The following is an 11,979-nucleotide window of genomic DNA, read 5'->3' on the forward strand; positions in this document are numbered from 1 at the left end:
ATTAGCATAAGTTACACGAGCCTCACCCTCTTCTTCTTACGTCTCTTTCTGTTGTGGCACACCACGCGGACATATTTGTAACTTCCTTCTATCTTCAAACATACCATTTTGCAATCACATGCTTTATATAGACACGTGTGTGTGTGTGTGTATAGATATGTATGTAACTTTCATGCTTCTTAATTATCTGAATAATGGAGACTGTTCTAGCCATGGTCTTAATCTATTAACTTGTAAAGCAAGAAACTTATAAGATAAAAAAACATGGCAAATTTACTACCTCAAAAAAAAAAAAAAATATATATATATATGTACTTATATTTTTGTTTTGAGTAAAAAAAAAAATGATTGCTTGGTTTTTCTTACTTGGCTCATCAAAAATCTTATTAGTAGCTAATATTCTACTGAAACTGAAAAGACAAGGATTGACACATTGATATCTTCTTCTTGTTTGCTTGAAGGATTGATCACTATCTCTTCTTAGCTTCAAGGCTTGAGTATGACATTTTACTTGTTGGAAAGCTTAGAAAGGCTTATAGGAGGAGGAGGTTTGCTCTTGATCTCTCTACCTATCTTTCCGCAAGTACTTAAGTTCTTTTCCATGCCGAAGAAAGACCTTTATTTTCAAGAGAGTTGTATCCATTATTCAAAGGAAAACTCATAGGTCAACATATTCTTCTTATATAAACGTGTTGAGAAGAAGATTATGCTGAGTCCCATGTTAATATATATATGTATATGTGTGTGCGTATATATATATATATATATGTCCTTCAGTTTAAAATTTAGGCATTAGACAAGTTTTATGGGTCCCTGCACATGTGTTAATTTCCTCAAACGACAAACGACAGGTTGCAAACTTGCACTTGGACGTGCACGCCTCATGTCCTCTTGTGCCAAGCGAAAAAAATAAAGGGGAAAAAGAAAAAAAACATTAGTAATATAATATTTATTACTCATCTTCAAGAAGCTACAACATCATGATGCATGGTGCCGCTATCGGTCCCCCATGACAGGACAAGATTCCATCTCTTTTGGCTAAGAATTTTGGAGATTATCGTGTAAAAAATACTGAGCCTCTTCTAAATTTTTGAGATAATATTTTCTGTAAGAATTTTTGCATGTACTATAAACCCACGTTCTATGCTGCTTAATTAATCAGAGAGTGTAATGTGTGTGTGTGTGCATATATGTTTATATATAATTGTCGTAGAACTGTGTATTGCCTTCCAGTTCTTCTTAAGCAATCTTTTCATTCACCGATTTGATGTGGCATACAGAACGTATAATACCTACCTTCTCCAACTTTAATCACGACAATGAACATATATAGTTGTTAGCAATAAAATCCCAGTGTAAAGTGAAGGTTAATATTTACTCGCAAGTGATTGTGAAGATGAAGCTAAAAAGCTTCTAGTAAAACAAAGCCAGGGAAAAGCCTGAAAATTGTTTTGTTTGGAGGGAAAACTCAAATGTTCGTCTCTTAGAATCACGAAATTTGGATGAATAGATGTCGGTATATATGGATGGAATAATCCAATATTGTTTTGCCATTTTTGGTGTTCTTCAATGAAACAACATGGTGGATGCATGTCAGCAGATAAGGTTTCCGCTTATGTATCATCAGTGTGTGTGTGTGTATATACATCTTGGCTTGCTATTATTATTTCCCTTTTCTTATTTATCAATATTTCAAATATAGACCCAAAAGTTGACGTACAAACCTCCGTGTCTTCTCTACACTACATTTAAAGTGTGTAAATAATCATCCAGTCTATTTAACAGTCAGTTTCATTCAAAAGAATTAATATTCAATAATAAAAAAAAAAATCCGTGTATATAAATAAATAAATATCCATAATTAGAAATCTAAATTTATATCATATTAATAAAATGTTGACACCGTGAGGGGAGGGGAGGCGTAATCGCAATTTTCATTATTTGTATTAATTCACATGACTTCTAGTTTGTAATTGAAATAAATGAAAATATATAAAATTTATTTTTTATATTTAAAATTAATGCAAATAAATTATATGAACTTATAAATTTATTTGACCTTCCTTCTGCTTGGCTGACACGCATGTTACTTGATAAGCTAAATTTATAAAATGCAATCTCCTTCAATTTCAATTTTGAAATAATTTATTTATTATTATTATTTTAGAAAAAAATATTGAGAAATTAAAAGGTGGTGATTGATTGTGTTTGTAGTTTTTGTCCTTGTCATTATTGGGAGGTGGAAAGTAGACAATCGCCGCAGGTTATTTCCCATGCCCATCACAAACTCATCATTTTTCTTAATTTCAGATATGACTCGCTTATCATCATCTCACCCACAATGGACTCGACCCATCAAATTTAATTTTAAGCCGAAAACAAAACAAAAAAAGAAAGAACTCTTATCCGAATAGGAAAGTAAATCCGCCCCCAAAAATAAAATAAAAAATAAACAACAACTCTTTCTAATAAGACTGCAATTCGATTTATGCCACGCACCCACAAGCTCATTGTAAATAATAAACCTAAAAATACAATCTTTTTTATCCAACTCAGTCAGATCATCATATCATAATATTACCAACCCACATTATAAATAACCTTTTACGCCTCTACAAGAGGTAGAGAACAAAGTGTTTGAAACAATGGCGGTCTCTGGTTCCGACTCTCAAGCACCCAACACCAAGGTAAGCCCTTCGACGACGTCGACGACCACGGAAGTCGAGTCTGTCAAATGCGATTCATGTGGGTTCACGGAAGATTGTACTCCTGCATATATTCGCAGGGTGCGCGACAGATATGAAGGCCGTTGGATTTGCGGACTCTGCATCGAGGCAGTCAAAGACGAAGTTCTCCGATCCAATACTCTAATCTCCACCGAAGAAGCACTGCGTCGTCACATCAATTTCTTCAAGAAGTTCAGATCCTCTACTCCGATCGACGGAGCAGAGCACCCAATCTCTGTCCTGTGTAGGATTCTTCGTCGAAGTCTGGATACACCCACAGCTCTTCGATCCAACTCCAGTAGTTCTTTGATTCCGATTCAAAGTGTTAAAGGGTCGGGACTGGTTCGATCGGAGAGTTGCTTTCCTTCTTTGTCTCGTTGATTGCTTCTTTTCTGGTTTTGCTACTTGTTAATCGCAGGTAAATATCAAGCAGAGTAGTCCTGTTTTCGTTCTAGATTTTGTATGTATATTTTTAGGGCCTTAATAGCTCTTATCCTCTTTCGATACCTGAACAGATTAAACATATTGTTTCTCCTTGTATATAATTGATTTCAATCGACAAAACTGCTTCAATATTTCCTTCAGTTCGTTTTTGAATTAAAACGAAAACGGTGCAATCTCCATCCTCTGGTTTTTTTTTTTTTTTTCTGCCATTTGTGCTTCGAAGAAAATTTGGTACAGTGAATCCCGTGCATAAAACAAAATCATAGGAGGGTGTAGTTTTAGGTATGTTAAAATCTAGTAGGTTATTTGAGGCGGCCAGCTGTGTGAAAATGGTTGATTTGTAAGTGACAGAATAAAATATATAGAAATGGTAAGAACCGGTGATTGATTAGGAGGAAACTGCCAAGAAACACCCAAAGAAAAATAGCCAAGAAAGAAAGGAATGGGTGTTTTTGAACAAGATGGAGAATGGTGATCACTTTTACCTGCAAGAGCAACTCAGGCTAAGAACATGATCATATTTTCTTTTTGTTTTCATTAGATTGTTTAATTTGTCCTACATTATGCTGACACAGGTGTGGAGTATAGGGGGGGCCTGTTCTAGATGAATCAAGTAGATAATGCAATGGTAGAAAGTCTCTTATTCATGAGAAGTTTCTGGATATGTCTGCTCAAACAAATGTAACATGTCTGAATTCACAGAACCCATGAAAGATTTTTGTTGTGAGGTGATATTCTTAAATTTATTACAGAATTTGGAATTCATTATATACAAAAATATCATCATAAATTTATGTTTTATCAAATAAAAAAAGAGAAAAAATCTCAGAATCTTCAAAGGATTCTCCGTTTGGGCCAACACATGTGATGGGTAGAAATTATATATATATATAGTCCAAATCTGTTGCTTTCTCTCTTTGATTTAATGAGACGTAGTCAATCAGCCATTGACTTCAAGGGTTGAAACATACAACTCATATATATTTAAACCATAGAACTAATCGTATAACAACACAAGAATTTCTAGAACTCATTCTCAAATACACTTTTAGTTTCTTAAGAAGAATATAAAATCTAAAAAATTATTAAAAAAATTTGAATGTTTTTGGGTTTCTCGTGATACACACACACAAACACACAAACATATATGTCTTGGAATACCATTGTCTCTTTGCTCTAATTCCAAGTACCAGAAATCCTTATTAAAGTTTATTTGATGCCAGGTTTTGAGTAGGCAAAATACGAAAAACCCAAACTTTAAGTCAGTATTTTATATCTTACTGCCAGCCTCCCAAACCTGAGCATATAGGGTTGGGCTAAATTGCATAGGACCGGTCCAAATCGAGATCGATTAAAAAACAAAAAAACAAAAGAGCACATGAATCGAAGTCATGTTGTTTTAGTTTTGGAGTGGACTGAGCTGATATGTTTTGGTCCATCATGATCATGATTCAAATCAAAGTAGACGAAGTTTCTACTTTTTTTTCTTTCTCAAAATCTGATTTTTTTTTTTTTTTTATAATTCAAAACAACTTAAAATTAAACTAAACTAATTTGATGGAGATCCATTCACTAGAATTGAATGGCCAACCGAGGAGATATATTTCATAATCCAACCCCTCAATTTGTTCCCAAAATTCATGTTAACTAACGCACTCTAGTATAGAATCTCTCTCCATTTCACAAAAATTGAAACTCTCTGCCAACTCCTAATAACACACCCTTTTACCTATTTGTCAACACTTATAAAATTTTATACATAATGTCAACAGGGGAGATTGGTTTGAAGTCTTTTAAGATAGCTGAGTTTTCAATTTTAGAAATTAAGGTTAAAAAGGATAAATTTAGTTAGTTCTAGAAGTGAACAATCCAAAATAATTTCTCTATGATGGTCATGATATCACTCTTCAGCGTCTCCTACTTTTTCCTAATGAACGACATATTACACCCATCAGGACCCAATGCTCTATCCCCATCCCTATTCATGACTAGACTTCTAGTTTTTTCCACCAAAAATTGGACTTTTAACTCTGCCCTTTACTTATTTAACCTATTACACTCGATCCTTTGTAATAACCTTCAACCCGTTACCATCATTAAAGGGATCCTTACAAAAACCTTTAAAGTTCTCCTTAATAATCTTTGGCTTATTTGAGACGGTCCCATCGAAAATCATCATATTCACTCTTATCCTCATGTTGATCGCTTTGTAAAAGAATTTACTATTGTTATCCCGATCCTTCAACTATTAGATCTTAGCTTTTTGCCTTGCTACACATTCTTCTATTCTTATCAAACCCTAAAGTTCTAATTAATCTCACAAAATTCTCCTTATTTTCTCTCTTTTACTGGGATCTATTCTAGCTCTCTTACCATTCTTTCTAGTATCTCTTGAGTTTTTTTTTTAATTTCACACCCAATCCCGCCAACTCTCTCCCTCTACCACTCTTTAAATTCTTGTTTTAATAACTTTAGGTTCTTTGCAAACCTGACACTAAAAGATCATTTTACACAAAAATTATTATATTTTCCAACCATTAACTTTTGAATGTCTTTTCTATTCGCCATTATATTCAAGATATTGAATGGTCTGGGCCCTCAATTTACATCTTCACTTCTCAGCCCAACTAGACAATGGTCGAACACTGAATTAACAACATTCACCTGTTAACATTGAGAAAGGAACCAATGAACTTGTCACTGATAAGAATTTGTCAAGCCTATTAAGGGTCAGGTCATCTCACTTGTTAGATCAGGTAAACTTCTTACCCTCCATAGATAAATCCACTAAATTCAATGCTCTCACTAATTCAAGCAAATTCACCTCAATTTCACAATGACCTTTCATATGAAAGTATACCCCCATTTCTCCCCGAATATATGAGACACTAATTGAGGTTTTGGCTACTTTCTTGATAATCTATTTGAAAAAAAATATATATAATGAGTAAAAAGTAGATAGAAAAAATCTTAAATAAGGGGAATGTGTTAGAGTTTCTTTAAGCTTTAGATGTGTGCATATGAGGAACAAGGCTAAGTGGTAAGTAATTTTTTAATGTTCGTATCAAGCTCGGGTCGAGAAATGTGGGTTGTTTAGAAGTAGGGGTCTAGAATAAAAAATTTCTCATAGAATCAAAATATTTGTTTGGCAAGTACTTAAGAACAAGGTTTCAATTGTTAATTACCTCAATAAGTATAGGGTTATATGCTAGAGGTTCTAAATGTGTGTTTATTTTATGCAATGAGTCCAGAGTTAATCTATCACATTCTTTTACATTGTAAGCAAAGTTGGAAGGTATAATTTAGTTGTCTAGGATGGTAACGATTGAATGGGTGGTGCCTAGGACAATTATAGAGTCTTTTAATAATTAAAGTTTCATATGGGTTGAAAGAGGAAAAAAGAAAATTAGTGTATTTCTGTTTTTTGTGACTCTGTAGTGTCTTTTATTCTAATTCAATGACAGAATATTTACACATAAAAGAGCAAGTTTTGGGGAGTTTGTAAAGTTAGTAAGAATTAGGCTTGCATTTTGGGTGAAAGTCTATATTCCTTCTTTGATGTAGCTTTTGTTGAGTAACATTTTCACATCCATGCCTAAATTAACAATTGTCGAAAGGAGTAATATTGCTACTAAACCGAGCCTTTGGATTCCTCCATTGGTTGGTGTTTGGAAATTCAACGTGGATTATTTTTTTTTGAAGAAGTCTAGCCTTGCGAGGGCCGATGGGTTTTACATGACTTTGAACAACACAATTCAACTTTTTTTACTCAATAAATTATGGGTGCATGGACTCAAGTGAGGCTAAATTGATTACGATCAAGGAGGCTTTGAAAATACTTGGTTTTGGTCCCTTCCAAGGGACTAACTCCATTGTCATAGAACGCTTCTCTATATTCGCCATTTCGTGGGTTACAAATGATAATTTTCTTTAGAAATTGAATGGGTTGGGTAATAAAATAAAAAAATCTAAAGAAGATGTTTGGCTCAATAACTTTGTGAACATAAATAGAAAAACAAACATACTAGGTGATGAAAAATTTTAATTAGTATCAAATATCATAATCTCATTTATTTCAAGTACATAAATACAAAGTGATTTTAATTACATATTATACTATAAAGTGAAGTAAATGAATAACACCATTCAAACTCAAGTTCTTGGTCTTATTTCTATGTTTTTGATTTATTTTCTAAATCCCCAATTATTTTCTGTTATTCTCAACTTATTCTCTTTTTCAAAACGTGTAATTTGATATTGGATTCTTCATTCTCTCAATCTCATATCTCTTTGGCCTTCTTTTCCTTTCAATACATCATTCAAAGAGTGTTTACTTTGTTCTTGAACCTCTTCTATTAACACGTATACAAAAACTCTCCAAAGCTATATCTCTCTAGTTTATTTATCTATAGAGCTCATGTTTTTCCTTTCAATTGACTCTAAACTTGTGGGTCTCTTGATTCTCTCCTCCATTCTCGTCAATGACTGTGTCCTCTCACACCAAAGAAGAAGAGAAACTCCTCTTTTACATTCAGACCCACATCATACCCCCCCCCCCCCCCCCCCCCCTTATTTCTACTTTCGAAATTGGTTGATTCTTTTTCCCCTCTCCCTCCACCCCTTTGTTCTCTCTATTACAACCTTATTACCCTTTAGCTCCAATTATTTCTCATGTTAAGTGCCATTGAAGAAAAGGCTCTTCCTTGTTTTGTTAATTAACAAACCAGAAGCTAAAAGTATTGCGAAAAAAGGCTTCCAAAGAAGAACATTTGAGGCATTCTAAGGATTTGGACTTGCATTAGTTATGCGTAAATTAGCCTTGGACTTCATGGAAATTGTTTATGTGGGCTACAAATTTGAAAGAAAAGTTTGAAACAAACCCTAAATTCAAATAGTGAGGAGTACATCACAAATACAAATTCACCATCATCACACCCAACAATTTCTTCTTGATGTAGAAAAAGCATCAAGAACAGGCGCAAGGGTTTTCTACAACAACCACCTCGTCATTTCCGGATCTGAACAACAAGTACCCAACGGATAGCCCGGTGACGATCGCCAGAAACACGCCTCCGTTGAAAGACATGATGGCCAGCATCAGAAGGTATCCGATGGCCGAATTCACTCCGAAGAGCACCGCGATCGCCACTCTCGCCGCGTCAGTCCGGCGGGGCCTGGGGAGAAGAGGAGCGGCGGTGCCGGAGGCCAGAGATTTGAATTTGAAGCGTCGATCTTCCATGTATAGGTAAAAGGCGGCGAAGAGGCAGCAGGCAAGCAAGGAGAGAAGGTAACTCTGCCATGAATCTGTCTTCCAGGAGTCAAAGAGAAGAGTCACCTTCTTGCTCCAATATATTGTCATGTGCATCATTTTCGCTCCCTACTTATTCCGTCCTTGCAAAAATGCGCTCCTGTGCGAAAGAGAGCGGAGAAGGAAGAAAGAAAGCGGATTATGTCCGATCCGAAATGTTGTAAATTAGCCTTGGAATTATGAGGTTACCCATTACTATTGTTTTTCAGTTTGGACCCGAAAGAGAAAAAAAGAAAAGCTTTTATTGTTTAAATGGAAAACATCAATACAGATATTGTTGAAAACAAAATCATCTTCAGGATCCTGAATTAAGAAAATGAAGAAGATGAACTCTTAACTATTATCAAAATTGGGTCTTGACAATTATGGAAACTTCGAGGAGGCTTCAACCAGCTAGTATTTTTATGGAGTTACCCATGGCACCAACCCAAATTGCCCATCAACTTATTCCACAGGCTACTTCAATTTCGATTAAATTACTCCTGCTGGACACTCAACTTATACTAACATGATCTAAGATATATCACTTCAACAAAATCTTTACACCAGAAGATCTAGCTTATGGTCAACAATGAATCAAACAGCAGGGAATGAATCAATATTTTCAGTACCCAGATAGTGGGGTAAAATCAGGGTGACACGCAAAATTGCAGGAAAAATAAAGAAACAAGAAACAAGAACTCAGAGGAATGAGGAATTATCATGAAATTCTTAATACTCTCATCAAAGAGATCCTAAGCAACTCTGGATCATTACCCATGCTATTTACAGAAGCTAGCTACTCAATTCAATGCTGTACAACGTTTTCAAAAACTTAGATTTCCAACTCGTGCTAACAAACAAAATATACAGCCATAAAACTGAATGGTATGCCGAAGGCAAAGACTGATACTTCACTAGATCTAAAGCATCACACCCATCGATGCGCTCACTCTGTAAGCAAGAAATATCATGTAGATCGTCACAAGGCCAATTCCTAATATCTTGTTTGGCCGCATATCATTCTTTGACAACACAATGACTGACCAAACAATCCCTGCCATCAGAAACCCCATTGTACAAAACAGGCTACCATCTTGAGATACTATAAAAGATTCAGGTTGCTTAGACCAGGCTCCAAGAAACATAGACACCCCCAAGCCAACAACAATGTTGAACATAGGCCCTGCATAACATCCTGACATGGCAATCTGGATACCATCTCCACCATTCGTTGCCAGTGCAACATTTGACATCAGATCACTCATTGAATTACCCCATGCCAGTACAGTTAACCCAAGAATTGATGGGTTGATTCCAAGAATCACACCTAAAGCCAACAGCAAAGCAACAAGCTCAGTTGCAATGATATAAAACCAGATAATACTCATAAAGAATCCTCCAAAAGCCCAGGGAAGCAGAAAACGTCGAGGGGGTTGATCAGGTTCGGTGTAAAGATATGCTAAAACACCAAAAATACCACCGGAACTAACACCCAAAAAAAATGTGATTTCACCACTCGAAGAACTCACATTATCTTGTGTGTTCCATAGAAATGCCAGGAGAATCGGTGCTAATGTAGCACTAGCCACAGCATGTGACTTTGACCACCGCTCTTCCTCCACTATAGGGATTGTCAGCCGTCTTGGAAGTGTCAGTGGCATCTCCAACAATTTAACCATTTTGGAGCAAGAGAAAGATGAATCTGAATCTGAATCTGAACTCTCTGTTTCCTCATCTTTCCAACCCCACAAATACTTTGAGTTGTCTGTGCTGGCTTTCAATGACTCGCTCGAGTAAATTGCCACCTTTGAAGCCCACATCCAATGAGGCAGCTTGCTTTGGAGATATGGTACATCACCTTCTGAATCAGATTCTAGCAGCGAGACATGAATACTGGAGATATCCACTTCACTTGCATGAGAAAATATGCTTCCTTTAACAGGAAGTAATGGTGTTACAGCACCCAATCTTAGCCTCCGGGCATGTTTCCTCAGGATTTCATTAGCAGCAACAGCAAATGCATAAACCATATAAATGGAAATAAATGCTACTGCACCTCGAACAGTCACCTTACCATCAATCAAAATATTAGCAAGCGAAACAAGAGCAAAGAGGAAGAAACATATGTCTCTGACAAAGCATTTTCCATCAATTTGTATCCTCCTCTCTGCAACGCACAGAGAAACTGCTCCTACGACAACACAAGTAACGAAAAGGGCTCCTCCCAACACACTACTGAGACCTACATCACTGGCTTCCTTACCCACAAAAGCAGCAATACTGGCAAACACATCGGGAGCTCCATTCCCAAGCGGAAGCAAAGAGATTCCCGCAACGGTTGGCGTCAATCTCAGGAGATTGGAAAGCTTCTCCAGTGAACAACAAAAATAGTCTGCTGCTGTGTTGCCCAGTAGGTAAAACAGAGCAGCCAGCCACAGAGCCAAAACTACGTATCCCAAAGCATTGAACCTTCGGCATGCACAGTAAAAGAACCTAAGGTAATTGAAAAACCCACCTGCAGTGCACTGAGGGTGGGCAATTAAGAACTCACAAGGGCTACCATAACCATCATGTTCCAACAACCCAGCGCATAATTCAGGATCTTTAGCTGCAAAATTTCTTGTTTTTGACTCATTCACGTGGATAAAACTAGCATTCACCTCCGCAATTCTCCTGTGAATCACCTCGATCGAACCTGTTAATCTCCGCTTGGAAGAGAGAACATGCGATTTCTTCAGAAACGCACTGTTAATTAGAAAGTTTTTTTGATTGTACAACAAGACAATCAATACCAAAAAGCAAATTCCATTAAAAATAGCACGGTATCGAGGACGTTTCGCACCATGAAAACCTCTCGACTCGTTCATAGTGTCTGTTATCGTCTTGTACTGCAAATTAATTACAAACTCGACCGCTTGACAATGGGGAATCGTCGAGCTGACGCAGTGAAACAGTGAGAGTGATATTTAACTGGAAAATTTGATTAACTGAGACCCATATGAAAGCGGAGGATATTCAAGCCTTTATTACCAAATCTGAGAGCGATGTTAGATTGGCAGTAAATGATTGAATAAGACGCGCGCGGAAGAAATCTGAGAGTGATTCAAGAGAGAATATGAAAGGCGCGAAGTGTACCATGAGAAGAGAACAAAAGAAGTAGCTTCTCCGTAGCTTCTCCCTCTGTTTTGGCTCACGGGCATTAAGAGGCAAAAGATAAAAGAAGATGGTTTGGTTGGTTTCAATCTTCCACCTGCTCCATAATATTACAAGATGGTAAACGTGGAGGTTGGATGAATCGTCGAGACTCTCGGGATTCTGGTACCGTTCACAGTGTCTAAAACTTGCAAAGGCGTTTCAGCTTCGGATCAACCCTACTTTACTAGTAATGAAGAAGATAGACAGCATCTTAATTATGGGCAAAATTTAAAAATTTTTTGATACACTTTAAGAATTGTTCCGAGAGAGAAAATAAACTTAGCTTTTTGCAAATAAATACTATCATGACTTTCTAACATGACT

General features: G+C 36.4%; 3 protein-coding genes across 4 annotated transcripts; 1 reads left to right on the forward strand and 2 right to left on the reverse strand.

The window, feature by feature from the left end:
• The first annotated feature begins 2,457 nt into the window (after positions 1 to 2,457).
• Positions 2,458 to 3,301, forward strand: LOC110825484 (DUF1677 family protein (DUF1677)). Its single transcript, XM_022055944.2, has one exon. The coding sequence runs from the start codon at positions 2,646 to 2,648 to the stop codon at positions 3,105 to 3,107; it is 462 nt and encodes a 153-aa protein (XP_021911636.1). The 5' UTR covers positions 2,458 to 2,645; the 3' UTR covers positions 3,108 to 3,301.
• A 4,637-nt stretch (positions 3,302 to 7,938) lies between these two features.
• Positions 7,939 to 8,747, reverse strand: COPT5 (copper transporter 5). The gene has a single exon (XM_088207968.1). It carries the CDS (start codon positions 8,536 to 8,538, stop codon positions 8,137 to 8,139), a length of 402 nt encoding a protein of 133 aa, XP_088064094.1. The 5' UTR covers positions 8,539 to 8,747; the 3' UTR covers positions 7,939 to 8,136.
• A 421-nt stretch (positions 8,748 to 9,168) lies between these two features.
• LOC110824945 (cation/calcium exchanger 4-like) lies at positions 9,169 to 11,979 on the reverse strand. 2 transcript variants are annotated; one of them, XM_088207967.1, is made up of 2 exons: positions 9,990 to 11,979; positions 9,648 to 9,787 (listed from the first exon to the last, which is right to left on the reverse strand). In XM_088207967.1, exons 1-2 carry the CDS (start codon positions 11,325 to 11,327, stop codon positions 9,782 to 9,784), a joined length of 1,344 nt encoding a protein of 447 aa, XP_088064093.1. In that variant the 5' UTR covers positions 11,328 to 11,979; the 3' UTR covers positions 9,648 to 9,781. The 2 variants fall into 2 exon arrangements, with proteins under 2 accessions (XP_021911118.2, XP_088064093.1); XM_022055426.2 differs by having other exon boundaries at positions 9,169 to 11,975.

This window comes from Carica papaya, chromosome 7, assembly GCF_054855325.1.
Source record: "Carica papaya isolate Zhongbai chromosome 7, ASM5485532v1, whole genome shotgun sequence".
In the NCBI taxonomy this organism is placed as follows: domain Eukaryota; kingdom Viridiplantae; phylum Streptophyta; class Magnoliopsida; order Brassicales; family Caricaceae; genus Carica; species Carica papaya.

What these genes read in the sequence shown, in the direction of transcription:
- LOC110825484 (XM_022055944.2), top strand. Translation starts at nt 2,646, where the DNA reads ATGGCGGTCTCTGGTTCCGACTCTCAAGCACCCAACACCAAGGTAAGC.
- COPT5 (XM_088207968.1), bottom strand. Translation starts at nt 8,538, where the DNA reads ATGATGCACATGACAATATATTGGAGCAAGAAGGTGACTCTTCTCTTT.
- LOC110824945 (XM_022055426.2), bottom strand. Translation starts at nt 11,327, where the DNA reads ATGAACGAGTCGAGAGGTTTTCATGGTGCGAAACGTCCTCGATACCGT.